Source organism: Microcebus murinus, chromosome 21 (assembly GCF_040939455.1).
Source record: "Microcebus murinus isolate Inina chromosome 21, M.murinus_Inina_mat1.0, whole genome shotgun sequence".
NCBI lineage: Eukaryota > Metazoa > Chordata > Mammalia > Primates > Cheirogaleidae > Microcebus > Microcebus murinus.
Genome location: NC_134124.1, coordinates 8,231,561 through 8,247,586, shown reverse-complemented (window position 1 = coordinate 8,247,586; position 16,026 = coordinate 8,231,561). Strand labels below are relative to the sequence as shown.

At 38.0% G+C, this 16,026-nt stretch overlaps 1 protein-coding gene across 1 annotated transcript in view; it reads left to right on the top strand.

The window, feature by feature from the left end:
* The window catches only part of PFDN1 (prefoldin subunit 1), a 54,061-nt gene that overhangs the window by 9,615 nt on the left and 28,420 nt on the right, over positions 1 to 16,026 (top strand). The window contains exon 3 of the mRNA XM_012749012.2: positions 14,402 to 14,486. Within this exon, the coding sequence (XP_012604466.1) occupies positions 14,402 to 14,486 (85 nt within the window). The remainder of the gene's footprint in view (positions 1 to 14,401; positions 14,487 to 16,026) is intronic.

Here is a 16,026-nt window from a genome sequence, read left to right as displayed (position 1 = left end):
CTTCTGCAGACAAGTACTTTTTAATAATTCTTTCCCTTCTTCCCCTCCCATATCCCCCAGAATGCAAACATTTTCACTGAAACACAGGAAATAAATTTTAAAAATGTTGTGCTAATTAGAAGTCTCTTGTTAAAAAAAGGGAGAAAAAGTCTGTTATCTTGGAGAGTACAAACATGCTAAAATAAAATTTTTATTTAACATATCCTTGTTACTTACTTGTAACGTGTCCTTGTTACTTATTTTAGGCTTTGAACATGTTTAAAACACATAAATGTAATTGATTTCATTTAGTTACTTGGAGGACTTTGCTTCTGCATTCCTGACTTCGAAAGATTTGGCTTTTTTTAAAAAAACAAAGGATTAAATAAAATCTGCCTTTGTTGCGTGAAAGTAGCAGTTATTTAACAACACAACAGGATACTATAGCATATATCCTCATTGCTAATAACCAAGATTCAATGTATTTAATTGGAGAAAGGGTGAAAAGTGCCATTTACTTGCTGCTCCTATATAAATAAAAATGAAGGTAGCAGCAATCTTGAATTGTGTTACTTTGTCACTGAGGAATTGTTTGCTGTAACTGACTTAACTGACTTAAGTGTAACTGACTTAACTGACTTAAGCTGAATTTCTCTGAAAAGGAAACAGTCAATTTTAGGCAGTACCATGAATTTTTTGAGTTTAGCTGCCATTTATCTCAAAGTGGCAAATTTGAGAACAACTTGCTATCTAATCTGAGAGCGAGGACTGAAATGTTCATGTCAAGGTACATAATCTTAATGAAATATCCAAAACGGAGCTCAGAAAAATATTGACCTAAAAGGTGAGAGACAGTCCACATATTAATATATGAGCACGCACTTAGTAATTATTAGTAGACTTACTAGTGTGTTATTCTTTTCTTTCTTCTTATATCAGGAATTGCTGTGAACTGCAAATATTTTTTACCCTGATGGAGTAATTAGGATTGTAGTGTGTTACATGCACCATTAGTGCCTGTGCTTTTGTGGAGAGTGTATGCTCATTTTATTTTTAGAATTTAAATTTAAATGGACATGTCTGGGAGAATGTTATCTCCTTGTCCTGCCCAGAAACTCCTATTACCAACTCTTGTTTTGAGGAAGATCAATTACCTTGAAATGGACCAGATTACTTGGAAGACACTATTCTTTTGGCTTTAAAGAGGACTTGAAATGTTCTGATATCAAAACTTGCACAGCAACAGGAGCCTAGTATTAAAAATGTATCCTTAAATAGACATGAGCATGACTGCCCTAAGCCCAACCTTTTACGTTGGCTCAGAGTAAAAAGATTTGGACCACAATATGCATCCTGTATGTGTGTGTCTGACTGAGACTTTTGCATTTGTGCCAGAGTATATTTATATTTCTCTGTGACTTTCTGCTTTTGTACCAGTTGTTTTCTCTTCCGTATGTGTCCTTCAATACTCATTGGATGTTAATCTTTTACTGTCCAGTTGTTATATTTTACCCAATGTTATATTTCAGTCTACTAGTAAAATATCACATCTTGGACAGAAGTTGTAGAATAGCTCAGTGCTTATATGTGGAATTGTTTGGCGTTTGATGAGCCCAGAGTAAAAGTGGTAAACATCAGAGGTGCTTATTTACCAGAATACTTAGAATACCAAATAGTAACCCAAAATAAACATCATGTTTAAAATAGATTCACATACTACTGCTTCCATTTCAGGAGTAGCAGTTTTGATTTAAAAATAGAGAGTGATTTTTAATTATTACAAATTGAACTTAGCAGTGTGTGTCACTCATGTAGAGCAAGGGACATTTATATGGGGTTGGGTTCCAGAAGGGACCATGTGTCTGTAATAATTCCAGTGAGTTCTCACCCTCATCTTATTTGACCTATCAGTAGTATTTAGTCCAGTTGATCGGTCTTTCTTGAAGCACTTTCTTCCCTTGGCTTTCAGGATACCACCTCTTGGTTTTCCTCCTACCTCACTGGCCATTCCTTCTCAGTCTCCTTTACTATCTTCTTTCTGTCACATTTGTAAATATTAGATTGGCCTTGGGCTTAGCCCTTGGGGTTTTTCTGTTCTCTTGTCTATACATACTTAGTCTCTGAGTGATCTCATCCAGGCTTATCTCTTTAAATGCCTTTTTATATACTGACAACTCCCAGATATTTCTCTTTAGCTTAGACCCCTTCCCTGAATTCCAAATTTGTACATCCAGTCATCTACTCTACATCTCCATTTGATGGTCTAATAGGCATCTGAAAATTACCTTGGCCAAAATAAAATTCTTGTTGTTTGTAAATAAACCATCTCCTTCTTCATTCTTCATTTCAGTAAACGGCTTTTCCATCCTTCCAGTTCTTCCAGATCTTGGAGTCATCTTTGGTTCTTCTCTTTCAATCTTACATTTAATTTGTTAGCAAATACCGTTGACTCTATCTTTAAATTTGTCCAGAATCTGAACACTTCTAACCACTGCCCTAGTCTAAGCTACCATTGGATTATAGCAACTGCCTCCTAACTGGGCTCCTTGCTTTTGTCCTAACAACTTTATGGTCTGTTTTCAACTGATCAGCTAGAGTGATCCTTTCAAAACATAAGTCAGATCACTCTAGTCAAAATCTTCAGATGTTTTCCCATTTCATCAATGGAAAAGACCAAGACCAACAATGGTCTTCCTTCCTGAAGCTGCCTTCCAAATATCTCCTTGGCTTACTCCTTCTCTTCTTTCAGGTCATTACTAAAAAGGCAATGAGGCCTTTCATGACCATCCTATTTAAAATTATATACACACCACACCCTCATTTATTTGCCTCTTGTTGGCTTTATTTTTCTCCATGGCACTTCTCATCATCTGGTGTACCATAGTTCTAATTGTCTTTCTTAAAATCAGCATTATTGAGGTGTAACTTATATACAGTAAAATGCACTCATTTTGAGAGTACAATTGAGTGAATTTTGACAAATGTGATCATCACCCTAATCATGATATAGAACGTTTGCATCATCCCAGAAGGTTCCTTCTTGCTTCTACCAAGTCAGTCTTCCCCTCCCTTGGTCCCGGCTCTAGGCAGCTGCTAATCTGATTTCTATTGTAGATTAATTTTTCCTGTTTTAGAACTTCATATAAATGTAATATATAAATGGGGTCATTACAGTATATACTTCTTTGTATGGCTTCCTTCACTGAGTATACTGCTTCTGAAAGATTAACCCATGTTGTGTATGTCAGGCCTTCTCAGGGACTATATATTGGGTTCATTTCCACTTATTTCAGTACTCTTGCCTCTGTCCTCTCTGCGTTTGCTGGCTTCATCTTCACGTTGGCTGCAGGAGTTCCAAGAATTTCATTTAGACATATCAACATCTAGAGTTAGAAAAGTACCATCTTTTCTGGTGTCACTTTTGAAAGAACAGAGAAATCTTTCCCAGAAGTCTTCTAATGGTCCACCCCTCACATCTCATGACAGAAACTGAACCAAATGTGTGGGCTTAAATCTTGGGAAATGGAACTGTCATATTTGGGTAAGGCCAATTAAGATTCTGCCTAGGATTCTTGAGTTACTTGGGTAAGTGGAGGGTACCCAAACAAAATTGGGACTCTGTCATCAAAGAAAAGGAAACAGATATTGGGTAGCTAATTAGTAATGTCTGCTAAAATCATCAACAATCATTACAATGATCAGTAATTGAGGGCTAATTACATGAAAACTGTTGATACATTTATTTATTTATTTTGAGACAGAATCTCACTCTTGCCCAGGCTAGAGTGCTGTGGCATCAGCCTAGCTCATAGCAACCTCAAACTCTTTGGGCTCAAGCAATCATGCCTCAGCCTCCCGAGTAGCTGGGACTACAGGCATGTACTACCATGCCTGGCTAATTATTTTTGTATATAGTTTTAGTTGGCCAATTAATTTCTTTCTATTTTTTCAGTAGAGATGGGGTCTCGCTCTTGCTTAGGCTGGTCTCGAACTCCTGACCTTGAGCGATCCTCCTGCCTCGGCCTCCCAGAGTGCTAGAATTACAGGTGTGAGCCACCACACCCGGTCACTGTTGATATATTTAGAATGAATTAAGTAGAGTTCAATCAGGGGGTACAAACAGGTAGGAACCTATGGAAGTAATTCAGGAGTGCAGTAATAAAGGCATACATTAAGGTGGTGGAAGTAGAATGGAGAGGTATAGGGTCATTATGAGAGAAAGTGATAAATTGGGAATGTAGGGGACAAGGGGTATACCTGTAATTTTGGGACTTAGGTGAGTGGGCATGTGGTGATATCATTGACAGAAGCTGATGTTGTGATTGTGAAAGTGCTTGTAGGGAATGTTAGTGTGGGTTGATAAAATGAGTTTAATTTGGGAGTAGAAATGTAGAAATGACCATTAGATGCTGGACATAGTGCAGGTGATAGGGGTTGATATTATTTTGAGGGTCACCAGCCAAGTTGAAGCCTTTAAAATGAGTGAATTCTATGAGGGACTTTGGGTAGAAAGAGCTTGGCAGAGAGCCTTGTGTAAAGCTTGTAATATGGGTGCTGGAGAAGAAAAAGGAATGAGGAATTTATGGAAGCAGTAGTAAATGAGGGGAACATGGGTAGTGTAGTACAAAGATGTGGCAGCATCCCTCAGAGTTAGACTTGAGCATACAGTGATGTGTAGACTTCTTTTGCCTGAGATATGGCAGATCCAGGTGCGATATTTATGTGTTGTTTATTTTGTTGCTCAAATAGTTCTGCTTTGGCCACTGGGCCATTGGAAGCTTTTTCAGGTTTTCTCCTGTGTTCTTTTAACATGCTCCCAACCTTTTTTTTTTTTTTTTTTTTTAATTAATAGACTATTTTTTAGAGCAGTTTTACAGAAAAATTGAGCAGAAGGCACAGAGAGTGCTCACATATTCCCTTTCCACCTTCCTCAACACCTCCAGTTTCTTCTCTTATTTACAGCTTGCATCAGTGTGGTACATTAGTTACAATTGATAAAGGAATATTGATACATTATTGTTAACTAAGATCCATAGTTCACATTAGGGATCACTCTTTGTGTTTTATAGTTCTGGGTTTTAACAAATGTATAATGTATCCACTGCTATACCATAATACAGAATAGTTTCATGTTCCCAAAATCACCTGTGCTCCACCTAGTCATTCTTCCCTCCTTCCCACCACTTCCTTCCATCCTTCCACCCCCACCTCCTCCCTGGTGACCACTGATCTTTTTACTGTTTCTATAGTTTTGCCTTCTCCAGAATGTGATAGTTGGAATGATGCAGATGTAGCCTTTCCACAGTAGCTTCTTTCACTTAGCAATATGCCTTTAAGGTTACTGTCTTTTTTTTTTTTTTTTTTTTAAAGAGACAAGGTCTTGCTGTGCTGCCCAGGCTGGCCTTGAACTCCAGTGATTCTCTGCCTCAGCCTCCTGTATAGCTGGGGGGATCACAGGTGCATGCCCCTGCTCCTGGCTCCTCTGTCTTTTTATATGTCGATAGTTCATTTCTTTTTGTGTGTGTGTGTGTGAAACAGTCTTGCTCTGTTGCCCGGGCTAGAGTGCCTTGGCATCATTATAGCTCACAGCAGCCTCAAGCTCCTGGGCTCAGGCGATCCTCCTGCCTCAGCCTCCTGAGTAGCTGGGACTACAGGCACGTGCCATCACACCTGGCTAATTTTTTCTATTTTTTTTTTTTTTAGTTGCCCTGCTAATTTCTTTGTATTTTTAGTAGAGACAGGGTCTCACTCTTGCTGAGGCCGGTCTCAAACTCTTGACCTCAAGTGATCCTCCTGCCTTGGCCTTCCTGAGTGCTAGGAAGTTCCTTTCTTTTTAGTTTTTTTTTTTTTTTTTTTTTTGAGACAGAGTCTCTCTTTGTTGCCCAGGCTAGAGTGAGTGCCATGGCGTCAGCCTAGCTCACAACAACCTCAAACTCCTGGGCTCAAGCAATCCTTCTGCCTCAGCCTCCCGAGTAGCTGGGACTACAGGCATGCACCACCATGCCCGGCTAATTTTATATATATATATATATATATATATATATATATATATATATATATATATATATATATATTAGTTGGCCAATTAATTTCTCTCTATTTATAGTAGAGACAGGGTCTCGCTCTTGCTCAGGCTGGTTTCGAACTCCTGACCTCGAGCAATCCGCCCGCCTCGGCCTCCCAGAGTGCTAGGATTACAGGCTTGAGCCACCGCGCCCGGCCCCTTTCTTTTTATTGTTGATTTATATTCCAGTGTCTGGGGGTGTACCACTGTTTGTTTATCCATTTACCTATTGAAGGATATTTTGGTTACTTCCAAGTTTGGGCAGATATGAGTAAAGCTGCTATAATATTCATGTAGATTTTTATGTTCACATGTGCTTGGTTATATGTTTAGCTTTCTAAGAACCTGCCAAACTGTCTTCCAAAGTGGGCTGTACCATTTTTTCATTCCCACCAGTAATGAATGAGAGTTTCTATTATTCTGTATTTTCACGAGCATTTGGTGTTTTTAGTGCTTTGGATTTTATCCATTATACTAGGTGAAGAGTGGTATATCATGGTTGTTTTAGTTTACAGTTCGCCAGTCACATTTGATGTTGAGCATCTCTTCATGTGCTTATTTGTCATTTCTGTATCTTTGGTGAAGTGTCTGTTCAGATCTTTATAGAATTTTTTAATATGATAGCTTTTTTTTTTTTTTTTTTGAGACAGAGTCTCGCTTTGTTGCCCAGGCTAGAGTGAGTGCCGTGGCATCAGCCTAGCTCACAGCAACCTCAAACTCCTGGGCTCAAGCAATCCGCCCGCCTCGGCCTCCCACAGTGCTAGGATTATAGGCGTGGGCCACCGCGCCCAGCTTGGTAGTTTGTTTTATTGTTGAGTTTTAAGAGTTCTTTGTATAATTTGGATACATGTCTTTTGTCAAATATTTTCCCCCATCTGTGGCTCGCCTTTTCATTTTCTTTAGCCTTTTGTTTTGAGACTACTTCCTGACTTTCTCACACTGCGTGATGCTCCAGGTTCATCTTGTATTTTCCCTACCTGAGCCCTATGATCAGTATTTTTTTTTTTTTTTTTTTTTTTTGAGACAGAGTGCCCGGACTAGAGTGCCGTGGCATCAGCCTAGCTCACAGCAACCTCAAACTTCTGGGCTCAGGCGATCCTCCTGCCTCAGCCTCCTGAGTAGCTGGGATTACAGGCATGTGCCACCATGCCCGGCTAATTTTTTCTATATATTTTTAGTTGGCCAATTAATTTTCTTTCTATTTTTAGTAGACGGGGTCTCGCTCTTGCTCAGGCTGGTCTCAAACTCCTGACCTTGAACGATCCTCCCGCCTTGGCCTCCCAAAGAGCTAGGATTGCAGGCGTGAGCCACCGCGCCTGGCCTATGATCAGTCATTTCTTCAAGAAGCCCTGGTTCCTTGTTCTCTGTTTTAGAATGCTGTGTAAATAGAATTATACCATATGTAGCTCTTTCTGTCTTCTTTGATTTAGCATAATGCTTTTGAGATTTCATATTGCAGCATGTATCAGTGGTTTGCTCCTTTTTATTGCTGAATAGCTTTCCATTATATAATTATGCCACAGTTACCTACGAGTGAGATTCCTGAATTGAATGCTATACTGATTAAGAATGGTAATGATTAAGTTTATAAGAAGCTGCCAAACTCTTTTGCAAAGTGGCTGGACCATTTTGTGTGCACAACAGCCAGAAATGTATGAGAGTTTTAGCTGCTTTGGTTCCTCACCAACACTTGGTATTGTCTTTTTTGTTGTTGTTTAATTCTAGCCATTCTAATAGGTGTCTTATGATATCTCATTGTGGTTTTAATTTGTTTTACCCTAATAACTAATATTGTGACATTAGTTATTTGTCATCCTTATCTCTTCTTTGATAAGGTATCCATTTAAATCCTTTGGCCATATTTTTTTACATTAAAATTCACATAACATAAAATTCACTATTTTACCCTTTTTAAAGTGTATAGTTCAATGGGTTTTTTGTATTTGTAAAGTTGTGCAACCATTACCACTGTCTAATTCTAGAACATATTTTGTCAACCCCAAGAGAATTCTCCATTAGCCGTTATTCTAACCCCTCCCCCCACTGCCTGTCCCTTACCCTCTTCCTGGGGAACTACAAATCTTGTTTCTCTAGATTTGCGTATTCTTGACATTTCATATAAATGGAATCATACAATAACTGATTGTGTCTTCTTAATGTTATGTTTTAAAGGTTCATCTAGTTGTAGCATGTACTTCATTCCTTTTTATTGTTGAAATGTTGAAATTGTTGAAATATTTTGTTGTGTGACTATATCACATTTTGTTTATTCATCCGTTGATGAACATTTGGATTGTTTCCACTTCTTGGCTGTAGTGCCGCTATGAATACCTGTGTGTAAGTTTTTGTGTGGACATAAGTTTTCGTTTCAATTGGCTGTATTCTTTGGAGTAGAATTGCTGGGTCTTATGGCAACTATGTTTAACCTTTTGAGGAACTGCCAGAATGTTTTCCATAGCAGCTGTACCATTTTACATTCCTGCCAGCAATGTATGTGGGTTCCAATTTCTCCATATTCTCTTCAACACTTACTATTATCTTTTTGATTGTTGCCATCCTAGTAGGTGTAGTCATGTATTTACTTTTAACCTATTTATGTTTTGTAGTTTAAAGTAGATTTCTTGTTGGCTGCATATGGGTGAGTCACACTTTTTAATCCAATCTGACAATTATTGCCTTTAATTGGGGTGTTTATATCATTTCCATTTCAAGTTGTTATTGTTATAGTTGGGCTTAAATCTCGGATTTTGCTACTTGTTTTCCCTTTTTTTTTGTTTTTGAAGCAGAGTTTTGGCCTGTTTCTTGGGCTAGAGTGCAGTGGTGTCATCATACCTCACTGCAACCTTAAACTCCTGGACTCTAGCTATCTTCCTGCCTCAGCCTTCTGAGTAGCTAGGACTACAGGTGCATACCACCACACTTGGCTAATTTTTCTATTTTTTGTAGAGATTGGGTCTTGCTCAGGCTGGTCTTGAACTCCTGGCCTCAAGTGATCCTTCTGCCTCTGCCTCCCAAGGTGCTAGGATTACAGGCATGAGCCAACTGCGCCCAGCCTCATTTATTCTTTATTCCTTTGTTCTTCTTTTCCTGCCTTCTTTTGGATTGAGTATTTTTGTGCTTCTGTTTTACCATTTCTTTTGACTTAGTAGGTATTCCTCTTAAAATTTTTTATGTGGTGGTTGTCCTATGTTTTATAGTATGTATTTTTAATTTATCGTAATCTATCTTTAAATAATATACCACATTTTATTAATATATGTCAAATCCCTCCCTCCCATCCTTTTTTTTATCATTCTACATTTTACATATGTCTTGGAGCCCACAATGTATTGCTGTTGCATTTGCTTTAGATCAGAGATTGGCAGGCTTTTTTTGTAATAGGCCAGATAATAAATATTTTTGGCTTTGCAGGTCATATAATACTCTATCATCACTCTCTCTCAACTCTGCCACTGTAGTGAGAAAGCAGTCATTGTCATTATATAAACAAATGAGCATTAGTGGATTGGCCTGCAAATCATAGTTTGCCAATCCCGCTTTAGACAATATATTTTAGAATGATATTTCTTATTGTCATTATAAGACAGACATGCCTATTCATCCAAATTTATACTGTTTCCAGTGCTTTTCATTTCTTTGTAAGTTGCCATGTATTATCATACTCCTTCTGATGAAAGAACTACCTTTAACATTCCTTATGGTGTATATTTGCCAGAATAAACACCTCAGCTTTTGTTATTTGGATTTCCCCTTCATTTTTGGAGGATAATTTCACTGTGTATATAATGCTGGGTTAATAGTTCTTTCAGTGCTTTGAAAATGTCACACCAGTGTCATCTTCCTTGCATAATTTGTGGCAAGGAGTTGGCTGTAATTCTTATTTTTGTTTCTCTGGCTGCCTTCAAGACTTTTTTCTTCATCTTTGGTTTTTAGTAGTTCGATTATGCCAAATCTAGGGCTTTTGTTTTTGGTATTTGTTTTGCATGTCTTGGAACTGTGATTTGGTGGTTTTTGTTGCTTTGGAAAATTCTTGTTCATTATCTCTTCAGATGCTTTTTCTACCCCATTCTCTGTCTTTTCTCCTTTTGGGTCTGTAATTACACATATATTAGAACACTCAATTTTGTCTTTTAGGTCTTAATGCTGTATTCAATTATTTTGTTTAGTTTAGTTTTGTTTTCGAGACAGGGACTCGCTCTATTGCCCTAGCTAGAGTACAGTTGCATTATCATAGTTCACTGCAACCTCAAACTCCTGGGCTCAAGCAGTACTCCTGCCTCAGCCTCCCGAGTAGCTGGGACTACAGGCATGTGCTGCCATGCCTACCTGTTTTTTCCGTTTTTTGTAGAGACAGGGTCTCGCTTAGATTGATCTTGAATGCCTCATATCAAGCGATTCTCCTGCCGTGGCCTCCCAAAGTGCTAGGTTTTATAATTTTTTTATTTATTTATTTTTTGAGACAGAGTCTCACTCTGTTGCCTGGGCTAGAGTGCCATGGTGTCAGCCTAGTTCATACCAACCTCAAACTCCTGGTCTCAGGCGATCCTTCTGCCTCGGCCTCCCAAGTAGCTGGGACTACAGGCATGTGCCACTATGCCCATCTAATTTTTTTCTATGTATTTTTAGTTGGCCAATTAATTTCTTTCTATTTTTAGTAGAGAAGGGGTCTCACTTTTGCTCAGGCTGGTTTCGAACTCTGACCTTAAGCGATCCACCCGCCTCAGCCTCCCAGAGTGCTAGGATTATAGGTGTGAGCCACCGTGCCCAGCCTCATGTTGGGCCTTTGTGGAATCTTTCCTTTGTGTTAGCTCAGCAAAATGTTAAAAACTTTTTTTTTTTTTTTGCTTTGTTTTTAATTCAAAACAAGAGAAGTGTTCAGAGTTTCTCTTCTTCATTGTGCCAATAACATAAGTGTCTAGCTCACTGAGCATTCCACAATGTGGAAGTGCCATAATTTTTTAATTGGTTCCTACTAAGGGATTTAAGTTATTTCTACTTTTTTCCTTGCTAAAAAATTATGAAGTAAAAATTTTTTGCACATAGATCTTTGTGTAGATGTGCAAGTAGCTTTTATTACGAGTGGAGCAAGGCAGAGGAGCAAGATAGGCTCATTCTTATTCATTCTTTTCTGTGCTGCTGAATTTGTGGAGGCCCTGAAACCTAAATGCTGTTAGGATATGTTTTTAGACATCCTGTAAAAATTTCCCACCCACACAAAATACACTGTCACTAGCATTTTGTTGTCCCTGAATAGCATATGTCAATGTGACCATACTTTGGAAGACAGCATTGCCACTGCTCCTAGATTGTGTTTGGGCAGGTGAACAATACTTTTGATTCGTGCCAAGTTATAAGAAAGTGAAAGTCATGTATCAGCCTGCAGGACAATTCAGAACACAGCATCTGGTATTTCTCAAATAATCAAAACCAAAAGCCATCAGAGAATTATGTTTTTCAGATAGCATAATTACACATGAACGAGGAAGTAAAACAGCAGGTTGCAAGTGTCCTAGAGAGTGGACAGTGCAGAGCCACATGGCATTGATTTCCAGGTTGCAGAAGAGGCTTTTTACAAAGCAGTCCAGGTATATAATCCTGAGTACTGTGAACACATTATCTACATATCATTTGTCATATGAGAATACTTTCCCTCTTCATAGTTTATTTTTCCTTTGTGGTACATTTTGAACTCCAGAATCCTTTCCATAAACAGGCAGGATCTCTTTGAGATTCTCTGCTTTGAGAAACTGTCCTTTCTGTTCAAAATAGTATCTGATAATTTAGTGCCTTTTTAAACAATAGATATTTTCCAGAGACTTTTTTCAGAAATCATATGTATCTTGGAGCCCTTTCCAATCTCCATACAACCTATCTTTGCCATTGTTTGAATTGAGGTCAAAACCAACCTTTTCATAGTTTTTATGTTTGAATTTTGACTATGTAACTACTCTTTGAGGTAAACATTTGAGTTTACCCAGCACTCATCCTTGTTTAAAACTTGTGTGGCTGAGATGTCCTTAGGCTTAGGTTGGCCAGCGTTGGTGGATTCTCTCTGGCCTTTGAAGTTGGCACAGTCCAATATAGCTACCTCAAGGGATGTGTGGCCATGGAAAAACATGTTTTTGTTGTTGAGTGTTCTTGCTTTCTAGTAATTTTATTTTCTGCTCAAGGGATTTAGTATCTCTTCAGATACTTTATTTTTAAAGGCCACATAAGTAATGACTTGACCTCTAATCTTAGCTTTGAAATTTTCCCAGACGCTAATAAAGACGATGTCTGATGACCTATTATTTGAGAATAGCACTCATTGGCTGAATCGATGCTATTTAAAAATGTATATTTTACTCTGATAATTATTTCCATGACTAAAAGACTTAGTAAAATCATACATGTAATGACATGATTTGGTAATCTCTTAGATGCTATTTTACAATACTTTTTATATGGTATCACTGAAACTTAATACAGTTCAAAACAATTCTTCTTAAATTACTTGCATGAGTTCTGAGAAAAATATTCTGTAAACTACAATTTTTTCAGAAATAGCACCTATCTGTTGGACCCAATAAGAACATTTTAGGCCAGAGATGGTGGCTCATACCTGTAATCCCAGCACTTTGGGAGGCCGAGGCAGGAAGATTGCTAGAGGCCAGGAGTTCAAAACCAGCCTGATCAACATAGTGAGACACCCTCATCTCTAAAAAAAAATAGAAAAGTTAGCCAGTCATGGTGGTGCGTGCCTGTAGTCCCAGCTCTTCAGGAGGCTGAGGCAGGAGGATCCCTTGAGCCCAGGAGTTTGAGGCTGAAGTGAGCTATGATGATGCAACTGCACTCTAGCATGGGCAACAGAGTGAGACCCTGTCTCAAAAAAAGGAACATTTTAGACATGGAGTTCTATAATAAAAGACCTAGAAGTAATCTTTATTTTGCATGAATCCAGGCTATCTTTCCAGTAAATATATAAGTAAGGTTTTTTTACAAAGGATCAAGTTACTACTGAAGACAAAAGATCATCAGTTAAATTATCTGGCCTGGCCACATTATAATCAGTGTAATATTTAGTACAGTTGAAGAGAAGTTTATCAGATTGTGTTAATGTGTGTGGCAAGGTGTATAAGGGGGGAAAAAGAGGAGAAAGAGCATTTTCCTCCCAGGTCTCAGGGCATGGCTATTTGTCCTTTTTTGGTCTGTTTTTATTTGTCTTTTATGTATAACACATGTTCTTGGTAAGAACCCACCTGTGCACAATCTTGTTTTTATGGGGTTCATAGAGGAAGCTGTATGTTGCTACCTTGATATGTTTTCTTGTTACGAGAAGATGTTTAATTCTTTGTCACTGAACTCTTAGTGCAAAGAGAAGAAAGAACTTGCTTAATTAATTGTAATCTTTAATTGAAATCTATTTTAGCCTAGTTAGACAATCCTGAAAGAGATTTGAGTAATTAGGGTTTTTCCCTTGGTTCCAGTGGAAGGGAAATATTTCAGTTCACTGACTTGAAACTATAAAAGTGTGTTCTTCCTTTCCCTGCAGCAAGAATTATGAACAAAAAGTCACAAAACAGATTCAGTGTTAATTTTTAAAGCTTCCCTATATTTCCCCCCTCATCAGTAGTAAATAATGTGCCTGACTGTAAAATGGAAAAAGTTGAAATTTTCCACTTGTATATTTTGAGCTTTTCAGAGGTATTATACACTCTGGAAATAATAAAAGATACTAGGGCTTTTACAGTGCTTTTTGTGTGAGGAAACCATATAAACACTAATGCATTGATCCTAACACAGTACTTGATTGTGACTTTCAAAGGTCATGAGTTACTGCTGTTACCAAAAGAGAAAAAAAAAAAAGAGGGAGGGGAGCTCTACTTTACAAATATTGTTGAAAAAATATCTAGACAAAAATTGAAAAATAAAAATTATAGGGGATTTTTATTGTTTGTATGTTGACTTTTCTCTTAGCCTGTGATAGATTTGTATTCCTTTATTATTATTTTTCTTTTATCTACTTGAATTTCCTTCACTATGTTGCCCAGACTGGACTTAAACTCCTGGGCTCAAGTGATCCTCCCACTTCAGCCTCTTGAATAGCTGGGACTACAGGCAGGTGCCACGCACCTGGCCTGATTCCCTTCTTAAGAAAGCAGAATCTCCTTTGAAGCCATCATTTCTTTTCAGCCAGGAAGGTTTAAACCATATGGTGGTTTCCTGAGTTTGTCACATTAACATAACAGTGCATTTTGTTTGTGCTGAAAGGGGAGGTCCTTTTGGTTTTCTTGGTTTAATATTTATGGTATAAAGCTATTGATTTTGATGAATACAGTGGTCATGTGGCTTAATTTTCAACTTTCTTTTGTTTTGTAGGTTTATTCTTCAATCCAAGGAGGTAATTCACAATCAGCTGTTAGAGAAACAGAGAATAGCAGAAGACAAAATAAAAGAATTAGAAGTAAGTTTTGAATGAATATTGGCGATAAAAGTTAACTTTTGGGAAAAGTAATACTCTAATTGTGTCATATTAAATGAAAATGTGTGCCTGCCAAGGTCATGTCATATTATTTTTATTTTTTCTAATTATGTTAGAGCCATGAAGCAATCATATTCCTGGCAGTGTATAAGACTGGAGAGAGGGGAAAAAAAGAGTAGTTGGAACTGTAGGGAATTTTGAAGAAGATAGGATGCTGTTAACCTAAATGTATTTTGTCTGTTGCCTTTGAATGAGCATGTCTATTCTTCAAAACAGAAAAAAAAGTACAGTGTCTATTTAAGCAACACATATGTATAGTGGATTTTGGTGGATGCACAAGAGGGTGGATAATGATAATAGTTGTTAGAGGATCTTAGTGTAGTCTCTTTTACACATTATAATTTCTTTAACCTAGATTAGGTTCTAGACAAGGATGAAGTAGTAAGCTATAACTAATTAACTGTCTGAAGGATAGTGCTCCAGTGAGGAAGACAGATTTTGTTTTTAATTAGGGAAAAAGATGACAGGTAAGTTAGTAAATCTTAGGATAATTGGATTTTATTATTGTAATTTCCTTATACAATAAGACCATTAATGGGGCTTTGGTGAAAGGCCCATCCTATATATAGTAAAAGTTAGATTGGACAAAAACTGATTATTATCTCTTAGGGACCAAGATTTCCTGAGATGCAGGTGGAGACGTTGACTTCGTAGGGCACTGTGTAGTTTCTGTGAGTACTATTTGAGGCCAGTGGTTCAGAATCTAACTCAGCCCTCTGCTGCATTGGGGAGATAGCCCGTGTAGCCTTCTGGGGATTTCTCAGGAACACTGACTTGGCTTGGCTTCGAAGCATGTAGTGTCTTAGGTTACTTAGGCTTATTTTTGACGCCTGATGATTTAAACAAACTTGATAATAGATTTGTAGCTTAGAAAAATATATTGTAAAAATAAGACAAAAAAGCAAAAAACCCATTAAAGAAAAAACTGTTAGCCTGTGGTAACAGGTTGTTACTGGGTCCTATTTTGTTGTTTTTTTTTTGTTTTGTTTTTTTTTGAGACAGAGTCTCACTGTGTTGTCCAGGCTAGAGTGAGTGCCGTGGCGTCAGCCTAGCTCACAGCAACCTCAAACTCCTGGGCTCAAGCGATCCTCCTGCCTCAGCCTCCCGAGTAGCTGGGACTACAGGCATGCGCCACCATGCCCGGCTAATTTTTTATATATATATCAGTTGGCCAATTAATTTCTTTCTATTTATAGTAGAGACGGGGTCTCGCTCTTGCTCAGGCTGGTTTTGAACTCCTGACCTTGAGCAATCCGCCCGCCTCGGCCTCCCAAGAGCTAGGATTACAGGCGTGAGCCACAGCGCCCGGCCCTATTTTGTTGTTTTTATCAGCCCAGCTGTTCTAGAAAGAATTTTATATCTTGTGTTTTCACTCAAAAAGAATCGAAAGTATTTTAAAAACCTAAATAAAGCCATTTCACGTAGATGAAACAAAAAAAATGTGTTTTTGCAATTGTAGGTA